At 53.6% G+C, this 18,256-nt stretch overlaps 1 protein-coding gene across 5 annotated transcripts in view; it reads right to left on the bottom strand.

Moving 5' to 3' along the window:
• The window catches only part of TNRC18 (trinucleotide repeat containing 18), an 83,330-nt gene extending 65,632 nt beyond the window's left edge, over positions 1-17,698 (bottom strand). For 3 of the 5 annotated variants that reach the window (XM_069486608.1, XM_069486611.1, XM_069486609.1), the window contains exons 1-2: positions 17,078-17,698; positions 16,178-16,312 (exon numbers count right to left, since the gene is read on the bottom strand). In XM_069486608.1, coding sequence (XP_069342709.1) covers positions 16,178-16,312; positions 17,078-17,264 — 322 coding nt within the window. In that variant the 5' untranslated portion in view covers positions 17,265-17,698. The remainder of the gene's footprint in view (positions 1-16,177; positions 16,313-17,077) is intronic. The other 2 variants (XM_069486610.1, XM_069486612.1) reach the window with 1 other exon arrangement.
• Between the last annotated feature and the right edge of the window lie 558 nt (positions 17,699-18,256).

Below are 18,256 nucleotides of genomic sequence, written 5' to 3'. Positions count from 1 at the left end.
CACCCTGGTGGCCCCACAGGGGGCTCACGGACCCCAGCCCAACCTCTGGTCCCTGGCAGTCCCCTCGAGCAGGGCTACATACAACAGGCGCTCACTGACCACCTCCTAGGAGCACAGGCTCCCAAAATGTCCAGCCCGGCCCCCTTGGGCTTCACATGGGGAAATCGAGGTGAAGAGGGCAGGGCCTCCACCTCAGTCCCCTAGAGCAGGGAAGCAACAGGCAGAGCAGTGAGGGATAGATGCCCTCTAGCCATATGCCCCACCCCCACCGCCACCTGTGTCTGCCCCCTCCCCACAGGCTCCAGCCCAACCCGGCTCAGCTCTCTCACCAGACTCCAGGGCCAAGCCCTCGGGACCCAGGGCCATGGTGGCTGGTCAGTCCATCCATACGGCCCAGGCCGGAGCAGCAGGGCCTCTGGGCCCTGCCGAGCCAGGCTTCCTCCTTGGCGTGGCAGGCGGGTGGAAGGCTCCGGAAGCCGGCAGCCAGAGGTTTGCGCAAGGGCTTACATCAGCCACCAGCTCTTCCTGCCCAGGCCGCACGGAAGCCCCGTGGCCCAGGCCTACCCTGCCCGGGCTTGTGAAACCCGCCCAGCGGCACCGGGGCCAGCGAGCGTTGGGGCCGGATGCTGGCCAACGGCTCCTGCCTACCACGGGCCCAGCGGGGGCCCCAGAACCCCGGACCCGGGCGCTCAGTGCTGCTCTCAAGGCCCCGGTTTGCAACTCTGTCAAATGGGCGCACGGTCCCTCTAGCTATGAGGACGCCCCCTCCGGAAATCGTGCTCAGAAGCGAGCGTGAATCAGACAAGCGTGCCCTGCTGGTCCCTGCTGCTGCCTCCCCTCCCGCTGGGCCCTTCGGGCACCAGCCCTGGCATCTGGACGCCGCCGCACTCAGCTCCACGTCCAGGCCCCCTCGGCCCCAGATTAGTCCCCCAATAGCCACGCAACCAAAGTAGGCCCCACGTGACTCTGGGTCCACCTATGACAACTTAGAAACAGATCTGTCAGCCTGGCCGTGTATTTAATGCCTGTCTCTCCCCCACGAAAGGGATCTCTCCCTCCCTGAGGGCAGGGACTCTGCCTTGCTGCCCGCCACAGCCCAGTGCCTGGGTCCTGGCACACCAAAGCCACTCCATTTTTGGATTACCTGACCACATGAGTGTCACCTGCAATGCCCACAGGGCCAAGATGGATAGATACACACTGGGATTAGGAAGGAATGTCAGGGCAGCCCCTGACCCACGAGAGGGGCTCTCAAATAAGCCCCCAGGAAGCGCACGCCACCCCGGGCTGTCCTGCCTGTTCCCCCTGGGGTGAGGGCTGGAGTGAGGACAGGCAGCTGGCCCCCGCCCCACATCACCAGAGTGTCCCCACTGCCTACTGCTCACACCCATCCCCTCAGGGCTCTCCGGACAGTGACAATCAGGCCCTGGCTCACCCACCTCTCCAAAGACTTTGCTGGAATCCCTCAGGCCAACCTGAGGTAGGAGTGTCCCTCCCTCCCTCCCACGCTGGGCTGGGCTCAAGGCCTGACCCCGTAAACCAGGCCTCCCCCTGGCGACTGGAACCCTCCGTGCCACCTGCTCACTCCCACAGTTATCTCACTTGACACCTCAGAAGCTAAGATCAATGACTGTCAAAACCTAAAACACGCACGTGTAACCACAGTAACTCGTCATTCATAATAATGCCCGCGAACGCTGCCTGGGGCACTGGGCGCGTGCGGACTTCACCACGGCGAGCACAGTGACCTACCCAATCTGCACACCAGCCCTTCTCACAGCACAGGACAACCGACAACCCAAGGTCACACAGGCACGGGGCCGGGGGCAGAGCTGGGAGGGGAACAGGCAGAGTCCAGAACCTAAGAACCGCCTCTAAACGCCTCCTGTGGAATAGTCCCACGAGGGCCACCAGGGTGTGCCTGGGAGAACGGTCCCCAAGGCTCCGCTGTCATCCTCAACCGTCAGGAAACAACCTGTGTGTCCATCCCACAGGGACTGGGTAAATAAATGACACACAGCGGTGCCATCCAAACAGTACCCCACAGACATCCTGAATCCACGCTGTGCAACGCGCTAGCCACTGGCCACATGTGGCTACTGAGCACTTGAAATGTGGCCAGACTGAGGAACTGCATTTTTTATTTTATTAAATTTTAATTAATTGATATTTAATTTAGCAACAGTCTGGGCCAAACTTTCCTCCCTGCTGGAAATGGAAGGGGGCAGTGGGCAGGGATGGCCAGGGCCAGTGTCCCCATGGGGAGGGGCTCCACAGAGTGGTCACCAGAGAAAAGAGATAAATACTGGCTCTAATGCCCACATGCTCTGTGACTTTGGGCTGTTTTCTTAATGTCCCCAGGCTATGTGAGAGGGGCACTGTAGTGACATCTACCCCTCGGGGTGGACGTAAAGATGAAGCGAGTTTCTGTGTGTAAAATGCTTTGAACACCCTCTGGCATGAAGTAGGTGCCATGTGATGTCGGCTATTATTATTATTTTATTCTTTTTATTTATAGTTACAAAACCTGGGGCTCAGAGACACTAAGCAAATCCTCCAAGGTCAGGGTCCATGCAGGACCCAAATGTCCTTCCTTACAAAAATCTAATTTTGGCCGGACGTGGTGGCTCATGCCTGTAATCCCAGCACTCTGAGAGGCTGAGGCGAGAGGATCGCTTGTGCTCAGGAGTTTAAGACCAGCCTCAGCAAGAAGGAGATCCCGTCTCTACCAAAAATAGAAAAATTAGCCGGGCATGGTGGCACGTGCCTGTAGTCCCAGCTACTCAGGAGGCTGAGGCAGGAGGATCACTTGAGCCCCAGAGTTTGAGGTTGCTGTGAGCTATGATGATGTCACTGCCTCTAGCCCAGGGCGACAGAGTGAGACTCTGTCTCAAAAAAAAAAAAAAAATCTGATTTTGAAACCAGAGAGAGCCGGTGGTGGCATGTTATGAATGCACTAAGTACAACTGAACTGTACACTTTTCAAATGGTTACTTGTGTTATGTGAATTTCACCTCAATTTTTTAATAAAAAGCACAATCTCTGCTCCCTGCCTCCAAATCTGGTGCTGTGTCTCCACCAGCTGGGCCAGGCTGGCCCTGGATCCCCCTCACTGCCCAGGCCACCCCAGGGCCCCTCCCGGACTCTGGCTCACCCTCCCACAGCCCCAGGAGCGAGGGAACCTTGCCACCCCTGTTGACAGATTAGAAAACTGAGGCTCAGCGAGGCCGCCAGGGACCAGGTCGGCACTGAGCCTGGCGCTCTTGCGCACAGCACACTGCACGGCAGGCCTTGGCTCGGGAGCCCGCCGCAGCGACACCCCGGTCCCTGCCTGGGTTCTGATTGTGCCTTCTTCACTACCCCAGGCCCCAACTGTGGCCCCTGGAAAAGATGGCACCCCACCATGAGGGTCCCCAGAAGGGGTCCGACCACACCTGCCCCGCAGAGGGGCCACAGACCCACTCCTTCAGTTAGCAACAGGAAAGGGAGACAGTTTGTGTTTTGGGTGATAGTTGAGCAAAGTCCTCCAACGGATGAGTCCCCCAGATAAGACACTTCATCAGTCACCTTCCTGAACCACCTCGGGCAGACGCTCTGTTGACAATCTCTGACCCAAAGCAGGCCAACCCCCACCTGAAAGAGGGAAACTGAGGCTCAGAAAGGAAGCACAACGTGCCCAATCACACACTTCACAATCCAAGAGTTAAGCAAGGTCTTTGTGAGGGCTGGGTGGGGGCTGAACAAGGGGCCATCCCTCCAGGGACGCCTCCTTGGGTCTCTCTGCTCCTTGTGCAAGTATTTAATAACATTAACAATAAAACCAACAAGGGGCCGTGGCTCACGCCTATAATCCCAGCTTTTGGGGAGGCTGAGGCAGAAGGATCACTTGAAGTCAGGAGTTCAAGACCAGCCTGGGCAACACAGTGAGACCCCTGTCTCTACCAAAAATAGAAAAAATTAGCTGGGCATGGTGCTATGTTTCTTTAGTCCTAGCTACTCAGGAGCCTGGGGCAGAAGGATCACCTGAGCCCAGGAGTTTGAGGTTACAGTGAGCTATGACGACACCACTGCACTCTGGCCCGGGCTGCAGAGTGAAACCCTGTCTCAAAAGAAAAAAACAAAACCAGAAAAAACAATAGTGAACTTTCTGGAGTCCTTTTACCACATACCAGGCTGTGTCCAACACATAAATCATTGGTGTACGTAATCCTCACGCAGGTCTGGAGGACTTAGTCACACCATCCCGTTACAAAGGAGAAACATGGCACTCTAAGTCACCAGAGAGTGGAGCTGGGATCCAGGCAGGGCGTTTCCCGCCCTCCTGCCTGCCCCACTTGCTAAGGGCTCCTGCGTGCTGGGGGCTAGGAAATGAGGCTCCCCCAGGGCCTGTGCTAGGGCAGGTCCCTAACAGAGAGAGGGAAACAGTGAAGCCACCTCAATGCACCAGTGAAATCTCTGGGATAGATGGAGCTGCTGGGGACCCTTCTAGAAGCTGTCATATAATAGGCACCTGAAGTCCTGCTGGGGAAAGCCTGGAGGGGCTGGATGAGGTCATGGTCTGGAATGCAGAACAGCCCACACGGTGGACCTCAGGGCCTTTGCATCCGGGAAAGTATCTGCTACTCCTGCCCTAACTCCCTCCTCCTTCCCTAACCGCCTGTTTTAAATTGCAACCCACCCCACCCCAGCCCCTTTCCTGAACTGTCTTCACTGTGCTTACCACCACTTCCCAAACCACACATGGGCCTCAGTTCCTTGCTGTCCCGCCCACTGCAACTGCAAGCTTCTTCTTGAAAACGGCCTCTTCTGCCTGCCATGGCAAAAGCAGCCACAGACAATGAACGACTGGGCGTTGTTTTGTTCCAATAAAACTTTACTTACAAAAATAGGTAGTGGCTGCCAGGTGGGGTAGCATGTGCCTATAATCCTGGCTACTAGGGAGGCCAGACAAGAGGATTGCTGAGGCCAGGAGTTCAAGACCAGCCTGGGCAACATAGCAGACCTCATCTCATTAGGAAAAACAACAAGAAATGGGCAAAATTTGGCCACAGTTTGCCCACCCATGCCCCCGTGCTGTACATAGTAGGTGCTCAATTAATATTTATGGTGGGGGATAAGACAAAGTCACAATGACCTGAGGGCCTCCCTGGGGCCCTAGCTTGAGGTTGCCTTCTGTCTCCCCTCAACCCCAGTCACTCTGGGAGGGGGGATTCTTATCCATTTACAGATAAGGAAGTTGAGGCTCTGATTCCAAAACCTACACTTTTCCACTCAGCTGCACCACCTAGACACAACAGAAACGCCCGTGAGACCTGGTTAAGCTGTCTTTTTTTTTTTTTCTGGAGACAAGGTTTTGCTCTGTTTGCTGCCCAGGCTGGTGTGCAGTGGCGCAATTATAGCTCACTGCAGCCTCGAACTCCTGGACTCAAGCCATCCTCCTTAGGCCACATATTTTCAATCCCACATACCCCTCCATAATCAAATACAGAACAAATATATTTTCTCTTCACATTTTAAAACATCTTGGCCCCTCAAGAAAACTGCATCCCTTAAAATGTCACCAAAAACTACGAAAGCATCTCATCAGCATGATCAAACCATGACTGTCACCCAGAAGAAAGTTTCTTCCTGCCCAGAGCACCAACATGTGACACAGGCGTTCTAACAGTTGGAAATAGTGCAAGAACCCTCTGGATAGGACGATCTTCATTTTCATTGATCCCACGATTCGGGGAGCTCTGTAATGTCTAAGCCGGAGGATGGGTGAAGGAACGCTCTGGCTGCATAAAGGTTCTTGTAATTCCGTAAGGACCGCAAGCAACTGGAAAAGGAATGGCCCGACTCAGTAAAACGTTCAACATCGTTAGTATCACAAAGAAGTATTAAAACACGGGGATGCCATTTCCATCTAACAAATCAGTAAATTTCTCTCAAGTTGTAGAGGGGGTGGCACGTGGAGCAGCCCTGGGAGGATGAGAACGGAGCAAATTTGTCCCCAGCGTTTGGGAAGCAAATGAGCAGGGCTTCTGAGGACTCAGGATGCCACACCCACTTCTGGGGATCCCTCCCCGAGGAACTAGCCAGATCTACTTACTGAGACGCTGATCGTGGCCAAAATGATCTGCGGGTTCAGCGCAATCCCCACCAAGCCCTGGCGGCATGAGCATGCGTATGCTTGTGTGTGTGTGTGTGTGTGTGTGTGTAAACCGAAAAGCTCTCTCTAAAAATTATTCAGCAGTTAAAAGCTGGGACTCAGATACTGGAAGCAACCCAAGTGTCCACAAACAGATGAACAGATAGACAAGACGTCGTCTATCCAGGCAATGGGATATCATTCAGCCTTTAAAAAGAAGGACATTCAGGCCGGGTGCGGTGGCTCACGCCTGTAATCCTAGCACTCAGGGAGGCCGAGGTGGGAGGATTGTTTGAGGTCAGGAGCTCGAGACTGGCCTCAGCAAGAGTGAGACCCCGTCAGCAAGAGCGAGACCCTATCTTTACTAAAAATAGAAAGAAATTAACTGGACAACTAAAATAGAAAAAAAAAAATTAGCCGGGCATGGTGGCACATGCCTGTAGTCCCAGCTACTCGGGAGGCTGAGGCAGGAGGATCGCTTGAGCCCAGGAGTTTGAGGTTGCAGTGAGCCATGATGACACCACTGTATGCTGTCTAGCCAAGGAGACAGAATGAGACCCTGTCTCAAACACACAAAATAAACTACTATACGCCTACCAGCAGGTTTAAAATATCAAAAAGAAAAGATGGAAAACATTAAGATGCGGCTGGAGAGAGCATAACTTAGTACAACTACTCGTGAGAACCAGCTGGCAGAATCCAGGAACACCATGACCCAGCAATGCCCTGGGCAGGTGTCTTCCTGCCAGTAATAGTCAAAAAATGGAAAACGACCCAAATGTCCAGCAACACCAGGAGAGATAAAGAAACTGGAATATAAGTGCTCGATGAAACGCCATCCCCAACGAGAACGAACTTGTCGTTCTGCAGCTGCACAGAACAGCTCACGAGATCTCACAACCACAGCGTGGAGCCAGACACAAAAGAGACTTCACGGACAGGTAATGTCAACCTCTGTGGTCGGGATGGGGTCACTCTTGGGACCGGGAGTGGGGAGTGACTGAATGTGGTTTCAGGGTTTCCTTTTAATGCAGGTGATGGTGACATGGGTGGGTTCCGTTGGTGAAAAAAATAAATCTGTGCTCATTTCAGTGCTTGTCTTGAACCCCAGTAAAATAGTTTCCAAGAAATTTCCAGCGGGAAGAAGGGGGGACCGATGGCTATTTGAACCCCAGCATGACAAATACTACATTGAGTAATTTTCATTGAACTATGACATGGACATAATTTACTAAAACCAAAGCAAATAAATAAAGAAAAATGAGCCAAGAAACAAGGAAAGAGAAAGGAAGATTCCTGTTAATACCCCACCTCCCCTGCAGCCCTGGCTTTCCGACAGAGCACCCCGGCCTTGCTTCTGGGCCACCCCCTTCCTGGCTGTGTGACCTTGGACAGGCATCTCAAATTCTCTGTACCTCACTTTCCACGAAAGTAAAACGAAGGCAGCAGAAAGGCAAGACACTGTGCCCGGGGTGTCTCGGGGTCCTCTGCGTGGTGGCACCACCCTCTCCAGGTGACAGAGCGCAAGGCTGGGGTGGCAGGTAGAGGTCGGCCTACCCTGAACATCCTTGACACTGTGCCCAGGCCACGAGACCTGTGGCTGCTGCCACCTTCCCCGAGCTCCCATCAGCGTGGAAAACAGGCAGCTGAGGATCTGGGGCTGCAGAGGCTCCCGCAGCTACGCTGTGACCAGCGCCAGGCCCGGGACTAGCACCAGGACCAGGAACACAGGAGCCACCGGCCCAGATCAGCCTCCGCCCAGCCCCACCAGGAGGGCCTGGGGGCCGGCCTGAGGGAGGTGGGAGGCCTGCCCCAACCTCCAATCCGTCTCCAGCTACCAAATGCCACCTCCAGCCTCCCACCCCTCCCCCTGGAAGCATCCCCCACCCCAGGTGAGCAGACTCCCAACGGTGTAGCTTCCAGGTCCTCTCCAGCAGGGGCCACTGCACGAGCTGGCGATTCGGACTTAACCCCAGGCCCTCCCGCATCCCCATATGGGCCAGTCCCCTTGGGCAGGGACTTTGTCTGGCTCCAACTAGGTGTCCAGCCCATAAAAGAAGTGCTCGAATTTAAATAAAGGGAATCCCAGAGACATCCCAGCCAGGTCAAGCCCTCAGCCCAGCCAGTGATATGCAAATACACCCGCCCCAGCCTTGCCCCCAGGGTTCCAGACTTTCTCAATTCTAAAATAATTACAAAGGATTTCCCCACTGACTGATTTCCCCCCAGAGGACGACTCCACCTCCTTAGGTGGAAGCGGAGGTAGGGACGTAGGGCCTTCTAGGAACTGCTCCAGGGCAGAACCCAGGAGGCCCCCGAATGGGGAAGGCAGAGAGAGAGGAACCAGCTCTCCCAGGCACACAAGCAGCAGGAAGAGTGTGAGCTGGATCCTACAGGGGTGGCTCGCTGTTTTGTCTTTACAAATCCTTTCCCAAACGCCAGAACCTCACGAAAATGACAGAAATATATTCTGAAAAGGACAGAAAACACAGAACAAGAGAGAAATGGAAAAGAGACAATATCCATCCACAACAGTTTGGAGGCAAGACAGCAGATGGACAAGAAGAGTGCAGTTTGGCAGGGTGGCGAGTGGGGAAAAGGGACACTTAGGCTTGGAGGGGGATCAAGAAGCAAGCCATTCCTGAGAGATTCCCCGGAGCCCCGGGAGCTTATAAGGGCCGGGGTGCCAGGAGGAGCTCAGGGTGAAAGAGCTGGTTTCACCCACAGAAGAATTTAGAGCTCCCACCAAGAGCCCTCTGTTAGGGAAAGGTGGAACCATCAGGGCCTAATTCTCAGGGCTGGGGTAGGGACCAAAAGGAAAACAGGAATCTCAATCCAAACCTTCCCCCCAACATGTGTGTTCAGCTCTTGGGACAGGGAGAGCCGGGCTTAAACTAAACAGGCAGGAAACTGGAGGATTCTTGCCTGTGAGATTTACAAGGTCAAAAAGGAAAGACCTTTTTATAGAGAATGACATTCAAGAAGTTCTTCGATGGCCAAACAAGCCCCACCCTTACATCTGAGCCCTATCTGCTTTTTAGCGCGTCTTTCTTAAATACTCAAAGACACCAAAGAATCCATTGACAGATTTGACAGATGATCATGGAAGTCTCCAAGATGAGAGATAAATAAGAATAAAGACAATACATGAGAGAATAAAATTTGGGGGGAAAAAGCACAATTATTAATATCCTCCAAGTGGTGAAAATTAATGTATCCATGAAACAAGAACAGAATGCTATAAAAAAACAGAGCACTCAGATTATAGGAGCTGTTGGAACTTAAAAACATGAAAGCCACATTAAAAAATTAAATTGAGGCCGGGCGCGGTGGCTCACGCCTGTAATCCTAGCACTCTGGGAGGCCGAGGTGGGCGGATCGTTTGAGCTCAGGAGTTCGAGACCAGCCTGAGCAAGAGCGAGACCCCACCTCTACTAAAAAATAGAAAGAAATTATATGGACAGCTAAAAAATATATATAAAAAAAAAAATTAGCCGGGCATGGTGGCGCATGCCTGTAGTCCCAGCTACTCGGGAGGCTGAGACAGGAGGATCGCTTGAGCTCAGGAGTTTGAAGTTGCTGTGAGCTAGGCTGATGCCACGGCACTCACTCTAGCCTGGGCAACAGAGTGAGACTCTGTCTCAAAAAAAAAAAAAAAAAAAAAAAAAAAATTAAATTGAGAATGTGTCCAACATTGGACTGATGCACCCTTGCCATTGATCCTTGTAGCCAAGGATGATTCTTTCAAAACAACTTACGTAATCCTCCTCATTCTTCCTTTGAAACCCCTTGTCTTTCTTTACATCCCTGAATATGTCCACACTTACTACATTGCTCATTTCACAATAAATATCTTTTACAGAAAAAAATTACATCAAACGGTTAGAAGATACCATTGAGAACATCTCCTAAAAAGCAGAAGAAACAGAAAAAGATGCAAAATAGAAAAGAAAAGTGTAAGAAAATGTGATCATCAGCCCAGAAGATCCATGATCTCTAATTCACAGCAGCACTAGAGAGAATAGCAAAAATAGTAGGAAGGAAATTATGAAATACTAATAAAAATAATAGTAATTCAAAAAATGTCAGACTTTCAGGTTGATATGGTCTATCAAGGAATACCCAGAACAGCAAATGCAAAAAGACCCCCTAGTGAGACACATGAACAGGAAATTTCAGAGCAGTGATGGAAAGTATCACGAATAATAACTGTGAGGCTCACTTCATGCCCAGCAGTGTTCCCGGCATTAATGTACATAAACTCTTAGTCCCACACGGCCGTAAACAGTAGGTATTACAAAAGGGAAAACTAAGACATAAATGGCTAGATGACAAGTCTTAGGCCACATAGCTAGTAAGTGGCAGAGCATGTATATGAATTTCAGAGCCCATGCTCTTTATATTATATGGTTCTAAAAGATTTTAAGCATTTGGAAAAAGAAAGAAAGTGCTTCACGTACAAAGATCAAGAATCAAAATGAGGCCGGGTGCAGTGACTCACACCTGTAATCCTAGTGCTTTGCGAGACCAAGGAGGGAGGATCGCTTGAGCCAGGAGTTAGAGACCAGCCCAGGCAACACAGCCAGACCTTGTCTCTGCAAAAAAAAAAAAAAAAAAAAAGCTTTTTAATTAGCTGGGCGTGGTGGTGTGTGCCTGCAGTCCCAGCTACTCAGGAGGCCGAGGCAGCAGGATTGCTTTGGCTGAGCCACCTCGTTCAACCCACTTTTATTTTAAAATTTATATTCTGCATAAAGCAGAACTGTACACTTTCAACAAGTGAATTTTACTATATGCAAAGTATTCTTCAATCAAGTTTTCAAAAATCAGGAAAAAAGTTTTAAAATGCACCCACAATTAGATACTACTACATGCCCATGAGAATGGGTAGAATTTAAAGAAACCGACAAAATCAAGCATTGGCAAAGACATGGAGCCACTGGAAATCTCATACATAGCCACTCAGAATGTAAAATGACACAAACATTGGAAAACACGCGGCCACTAAACCTGAACCTATGCATACCCTTTGTCCCAGCAATTCTACTGGTAGGTATAGATCCAAAAAATTGTGTATATACGTTTACCAAAAAGCATGCTCATAGGAGCACTATTCATAGCAAATATAACCTCAAAGTCCATTAACAACACAGTAGGGTAAATTATGCTATGTTCATATAGTGGAATACTGCACAGCAATGAGAAATTCCAAATTACTGGTCCGTACCACAATATAGATTAATCTCACAAATATAATGTTGAGTGAAAGCGTCCAGAAATAAAAACAGGCGAGCTGTATAATTCTATTTACAGAAAGTTCAAAAATAGGCAAAACTAATCTATGGTAACAGAAATAAGAACGATGTTTGGGGGGCAGGTGGTGATAACTCTAAAGTAGCCTGAGGAGCCCTGGGAGTGCTAGAAATACCCACACCTTGAGCTGGCTGGTGGTTACGGAACCATGTTCATTTTGTAATAACTCAATGAACTGAATACTCAAGATCGAAGCGTTTCACCAACTGTTATATATTTTTAAAAAGGAGAAAAATAAAATAATGAGTTCAGGTTGAGACTCTTAAGTTTGAGGAACCTATGACCCATCCAGAGGGATTCACTACACAATTCCAGCGGCACTCAGAGAGGTCTGTTCTAGCGTAAGGGACGTGTGAGTCATCAGTGAATGGTCACTGTAATTACGGCCCTCACTTTTGCTGTAACTGTTAACAGAGGGCTGTACCTATGCTGGGCACCTAGCCTGCACTTACTCATTCCAACCTCACAACCACCGAATGAATTCAGTACTCTAATCAACCCACTTGATAGATGAGAAAATCGAGGCTGAGAGAGTCATCATACACACCCAGTAAGTGGAGGAACGAGATCTAAGCCTCAGCCCCGAGGCCATCCTGCCTCTAGGTGGTGCAGTTTCCTATCTGGGGATGAGCAAGGTTAGGAGCCTCCGCTGGCTCCAGACTGGAAAATGAGTACAATTGTCAGTGAGGGTGTCTCACCGTCCCCAGGCTGGGGGTCCACCACTTTCACTGCCTCATGAAGGAACCTCACATGCAATGGTGGGTGCATTCATGGCCCAGGAGCGGGGAGCAAGGAGCTTCAGTGGCCCCTACCTAATTTCCTTGACTGCCTTCAAAGTCAGATGCCAGGTCTCTGCCCGCAGCAGATGTGGTGAGGACCCTGGCCCTGAGTGACCACCAGCCAGGGCTCCCAGCAGGCCCTGGGGAGGCCCAAGATCTGTCCTGAGAACAGCTCCAGCTGATCCCCTCAGAAGCTGGGCTGCAGTCTGGGTGGGCTACAGTAAAGTCAGCTCAGACCAAAGACTGGTCCACGCTGGGAAACCAAGAGCACCCCGCACTGGCCACATCCCAAATAAGATGCCCAACCCCTCCCCCCTCCCCAAGCAGCTCTGACTGACAATCCCAGAGATCTCCTCCCTACCCACCGCCGGCGGCCCCACCTCCACAAGCCTCTCTGCCCATGCCACCTCAGCCCCTCCCTGTTCCCCATCACCTCCCAGACACCTCCTGGAACTGACTGGTCACCTGCTTCTCTCCTCGTCTACCGGACGTCTCTGGCCAGCAACCCAGCCTAATTTTTTTAAATGCTTATTTTGAAATCATTTCAAATTCAGACAAAAGTTTGAAATAGCACAATGAGTTGCCATATGAAAGACCTTCACCAGAACTGTGAACTGCCCTCTCCCTCTGTCTGTTATTTGATGTTACCTGATGTATCACTGTCTCCCACATGTATACAAAACTTATACGTATTTTTTCTCTTCCTGAACCATTCTGAGAGTAAGTATAGACACCGAGCCCCTTGCCCCCAAATGTTTTGGTATTATCATTTCCTAAGGACAAGGACATTCTCTTATGTAACCACAGCACAGTTATCAACTTCATGAAACCTCATATTGATTCGATATTATCAGCTAATCTACAGTCCATATTCCAGTTTTGTCAATTGCCCAGATGATGTTCTTTGGAGCAATTTCTTCCCTGATCAAAGATCCAATCGAGAGCCACACATTGCCTTTAGCTGTCTCTTGTTTGTTTGTTTGTTTCCCTTCCCCCCCACCCCCACCCCCGTCTCTTTTAATCAGGAACAGTTCTCAGCCTTCCTTTGTTTTGCATGCCACTGACATTTTTTAAGAGTCCAGACCAGTTCTGTAAAATGTCCCTCAATTTGAGTCACTCCCTCCATTTAAAACCCTCCGCTGCATCCTCATTCCTCATAGTTTAAAATTCCAAGACCTCATGACTGGCCTTCGGGGACCTGCAGGATCCCCCACCCCCCCTCACCCCACCTCCAACTGGCTCCAGCCATTCAAACTGCTCAGACATGTCAGGCTTCTGTGTTCCATCTCCTTTCCCTTCATCGCACTTTTCTGCGCCTCTCTCTCTCCCCACCCGCCCCCCCCCAACACACACAGGTCACTCTTTCAGATCACTCGAGTTGGCTGCAGGGACACAGCCCCTCACCAGCTGGACCGGACCGGACCAGACCAGACCACAACCTCTATCCCTATTCAAAATCCATTTCCCACACGACTTGTGTGTTCACTGTCTGGCTCTTCCGTAGAATGTGAGCTCCAACGAGGGCAAAGATTTCTGTCTGTTGGGTTCACTGCCGAATTCCTAGGACCAGAGCAGTGCCTGGCACGCGGGAAGCACTTGGAAATGATTTGCTGAGTAAATGAACAAGTGAGCAAAGGAGAAAGTGCTGGGGTTGGGAGCTGAAGAACCCGGAGAGCCAGGGGGCCCAAGAGGCCCTCCCAGATTCCAGAACCCTCGCCAGGCCTCCCTCTTCCCCGCCAGAGAAGGAGCACCCTGCAAATCTCCCTTATCTTTCTATCACTCCGCCAGCCCTCACTGATTCATCTCTCTAAATCAATCCCAGTGGGCTGACAGGCTGGATTCCAGAGATGGAACTGATCGGACCCTGGAGAAGGCTCATGGCCCCCTATTGTCTACTGGCCAGGCCAAAGTGCAGGGCCTCCCTGCCCGATCCTTGGGTGCCACCCCCCCATTCACGAATCCTCCCCCGGGGCCAGCCCAGAGTGTGGGGGCAGGGAGAGTAAATACCCAAGTACAAAATCCTGCTAATAGCTCTTTAATTGCACCATATGAGGAGGACTCGGTCCAGGCCTCCCAGCCCCAGAGCTGAGCGCCAAGCCTCAGGTGCTTGTCACTTACTTGTCCGTTTCCCCCATCAAACTGTGACTATTTGCTGTTCATGCTTTATCAATACTCAAGGTTACAGGAAAGGTAAAAGCCACCCTTTCTTTGATCCCAGACTCCATTCATTCTTGATTTTACCTCCTCTTCTGCAGAGGAAGGGGCCAAAGCCCACTGCTGTGACCCCCAATGCAGAAAGCCTCTCCTCCCTCACAGCAGTCCCCCACAGCCCTCCAGCTCTGAGTTCTCCCAGGGCAGGAGGCACTCGAAGAGAGCTACACAGAGACGGTCTCACGACCACCAAGCTCAGGGTGGAAAGGACCCCAAAAGCAGTGTGCCTCTCATTCCCCTCACTGTGTGACCCCGGCAAATCCCTCAAGCCCTAGGACTTTCTCACATAAAAACAAACAAGTAAAGATGGGGCTGATAAGACTGGCAAGACCTAAGGAGCTCACAGCCAAGGAAGAGAGGGTGGTGTCTGAAGGGAAAAATTAGCACCTGCACCCCACAAAGAAAATGGGGAGGAGTGCCAGGTTGAGGAATTTCTAATCCGGCCCAGCCCCAAGCAGTGAATGGGAGCCGCTCCCCATCTCCGGGCTAATGGGATTAGCACGGGCTCAGCTCTGGGCGTTGGCCTGGGGTCCGAGGTCTGTACGGGGCCACTGGAGGTACGGGTGGGGGACAGCAGCGGCCTTCCTGCCATTTCCTCAGCCACCGCAGCCTCAACATGCAGAAGTCAGGCAGCTCACAGAGAGCGGGAGGGCAAGAGACTGGGCGCCTGGCCACCACCTGCTAGGCTTCCTCCTCCGGTCCGTCCCTTGGCCACCTCGTGCCTCAGCCTCCCCCATCCACCAAATGGGCATCAGGCGGCCGACTACTGGGCAGGTTAGGCGCGCCCCTGGCTCGGTGCAGCCGCAGAGGCGCTCCAAGAAAGTGGCTGTTTTTACCGCTTCTCACGACACTTTGCCTCTGCCAGCCCGAAGGAGATCGCAGGCGGGGAGTACTCGACGCCCCCTCCCAGACTCGCAGAAAGCAAGCGAAGGCCCTGCCAGACAGGCAGACCAGAGGCCCGATCCCCAGGCTGCGGTGTCCCCCACCCCCGCCCCTTCCCCGGGCCAGACCGAGCTGAATAACCCAAAGAGCTCAAGACACACACACATAAAACATCGCGGTGGACTCTCGGGACACGCAAAAGGGATTGGCCCAGACAGCCTTTGTACCCCACCGCCGCCCCTAAGTTCTTCCTCTGGGGTCTCTATCACCCGTCCCTCCGCCGCAGCGCGCCACTCGGGAGAAAACCCATGCCCTGGTCGTGGTCCCGGGCAAAAGGCCCCCCTCCAGCTCCCGAGGGGCACACGCGTGCCCCAGGGCTGAGGGTTCTCATGCCCCTCCCCCTCCCAGTGCTTCACAAAGGCCCTTTGTCCCGCCGAGCCCCCGGGGACGCCAGTTCCTGAAAAGTTCCAGGAGAAAAATCAAAGAGAGAGGCAAAATCAGCGAACTCGACCCAGCGGGCGGGGTGAGGCTGGGGCGGCCACTCCAGGCCACGGGTGTCTTCTCTAAGACCCCAAGGAAGAACGCAGCGCTGGGGCTCCCCGGAAAATTGCAAAAGTCCTAACTACACTTGGAAGAACAGATGGATTTTTTTTTTTTAAGTCGGAGCTTGGGAGGTCAGGAGTAGGAGCTAAGCGCACTCACCCCGGGGAGGAAGGACCCGGCCTCCCTGGGGCAGCCGCCGGCAGGTCTGGAGCCTCCGTGTCTCCCTTCGCTCCCCACCTGGCTGCGGTGGCCAGGGTTCGGCCGGGGCAAGCGTCTCCCTCCCCGCGTGGCGCCCACCCGGAGGCCACCCCCGCCGCACCTGGGCAGCCCCTCTCGGGAAATGGCGGTGGCCGCGGAGCCTTCTCGGCCACCTCCTGCAGTTCGATGTCAGACCCAGGGTGTCCCCTCCGCCGCCCGTGTTCGGCCCGATCCGCTCCCTGCGCCGCTTCTTTCCCTGTAAGTTCACGATGGCAGTGGCCGAGTTTCGGCGTCCCCGCCTCGCCTTGCACCCTCTTTCCAGTCAAAGAACAAGAGGTTCCCGGGGCAGGGTCGCCACCCTCCTACCGGGGTGCGGGCTCTCCGGGGTGCGGGTTCGCTGGGCCACCGTTTTTCCCGGGGTAAAAGGGGGCTCCCGATGGCTGGATCCTGCAGGAGGCCAGGATCCCAGGGTTGGGGTCGCCGTCCTCCCGCATCCCCTGGTGCTCAGGAACTGCCGGGGACCCGACTCAGCGCGGTGGGGTGGTGGAGTTGGGAAGAGAACCCAAGGCCCACGGGCGCCAGAAAGGGTGTTTGCCAAGAAAAAGATTCGAGCTCGAGGAACGGGTGTCTCACAGGGTGTCGGGGCTGATTTGTTCTTTTCTCGCCCAAATTTTGAAAACTCCAGCCCAGGTTCCTGCCGCAGGGGCCCGGGGATTGTAATTGCCCTCGGTGGCTCTGACTTCGGCAGACACTTTTGTCTCGGAAGATACGGGCGTGCCAAGGAAGGCAGCCGAGCCGCGCACCCCTCTCCGCCAGGGCCTCCGGACAGGCCTCTGCCCAGGGCCAGGGACTCCCCGCCATGGGAGGTGAACCTGCCCGCACCCCAGCGGCCGGCCGAGGGAAAGAGGGACGCCGAGCCCCGGCCACGAGTGCCGGGGAACCGGCCAAGTAGATCCTCCGGGGCCTCCTTCCCCAGAATCCCGGGAGACAAGAGGAAACAAGCACTGCGCGGGACACTTACCCGGGTGCGGGTGGAGGTTGAGGCCGGCCATGTACTTCCCGGGCGGCAGCGGGCCGGGCAAACCCGAGGCAGGCAAGCGTCCGGCAGTGGCCGCGCCCACGCGGTGGCTGTCCATGGCCAAGCCGGACAGTAGCGGCGGCGGGGGGCCGTGCACGGACCGCTGGGGCCCGAAGTCTCGGCCATCCATCCTCCGCGGGAGTGCCGCGGCCAGCCCCCCACCCGGCCCGCGGGCCTCGCTCAGTGGAACCTAAAAGTTCGGCCTCGGCGTAGTCCCAGAGTCCTCGGGTGGCGGGGGCTCCGCGGCGTGCATGGCGGCGGCCAGCGGGGCTTGCGCTCGGCGGCGGGCCCGCGGCCCGGGGCGCACAGGCGGCCGGCGGTGGGGCCCCTCCGGGCGGCCAGTCGGAGCTGCGCGAGGCGGCGCACACGGCGTCTTGGCGGGGAGAGGAGACGGGCCGCGGAAGAAATGGAAGGGGAGAAAGAAAGAGGAAAAAAAATAAACAAGTTTCAGAAAGTCGCCTCACCCTTCGGGGTCGGGGACTGTCGATCTTGTGGCCAGAAATGAAATCGGGAGTAGCCCCGTTTCTGGGAATAGTAAAAATCCATGTTCTTTCCGCCAGCGGCTTCAAGTTCCCGGGGACCCGACTCGGAAAAGTGACCGGTAGCGCGCTGCGCCGCAGCCCGGACTCTGTCTCGCCGGCTGCCGGGTCCTCCCCAAACAGGGGAAGGTCCCTCGGCTGTGCCCGGACAGCGTAAATACAAACCTCCTAAGTGTGTTTATTCCTGGGCGTCACATGCTCCGGGATTTAAAACTGTGAAACCCTTCCACGAGCAGTTTGAAATGTCTCCCTAAACACTATGTCACTATCTGATCCGGAAAGTTTAATATTTAACCTTTCTGAGACCTCGCCTCCCTTTTCTGAGTTTGGTTTCCCTGAGCCGCGGAAAGAATGGTTTTTTATTTTTTTTTCCCCCCTGGAAGCAGAGTGCAAAGCGGGTTTATTATTTTTAAAGAGGCCCGCCAGCCCCCCACCCCCGCTGCCACTGTGAGTCCCAGAGTCTGAGTCCGAGGACCCGAGACGTGGCATTCTCGCCTGAGGACTGGAAAGAATCCTTCAAAACAAGCTTTGGTTTCATTTTCCAACGCCCTAGCCTGGGAGTCCTGCAGCTCGAGGACGCGGC

The sequence above is a fragment of the Eulemur rufifrons genome, chromosome 14 (genome assembly GCF_041146395.1).
Source record: "Eulemur rufifrons isolate Redbay chromosome 14, OSU_ERuf_1, whole genome shotgun sequence".
Taxonomy (NCBI): Eukaryota; Metazoa; Chordata; class Mammalia; order Primates; family Lemuridae; genus Eulemur; species Eulemur rufifrons.
Note: the sequence above shows the minus strand (reverse complement) of the source record. Positions and strands in the feature narration are given on the sequence as shown.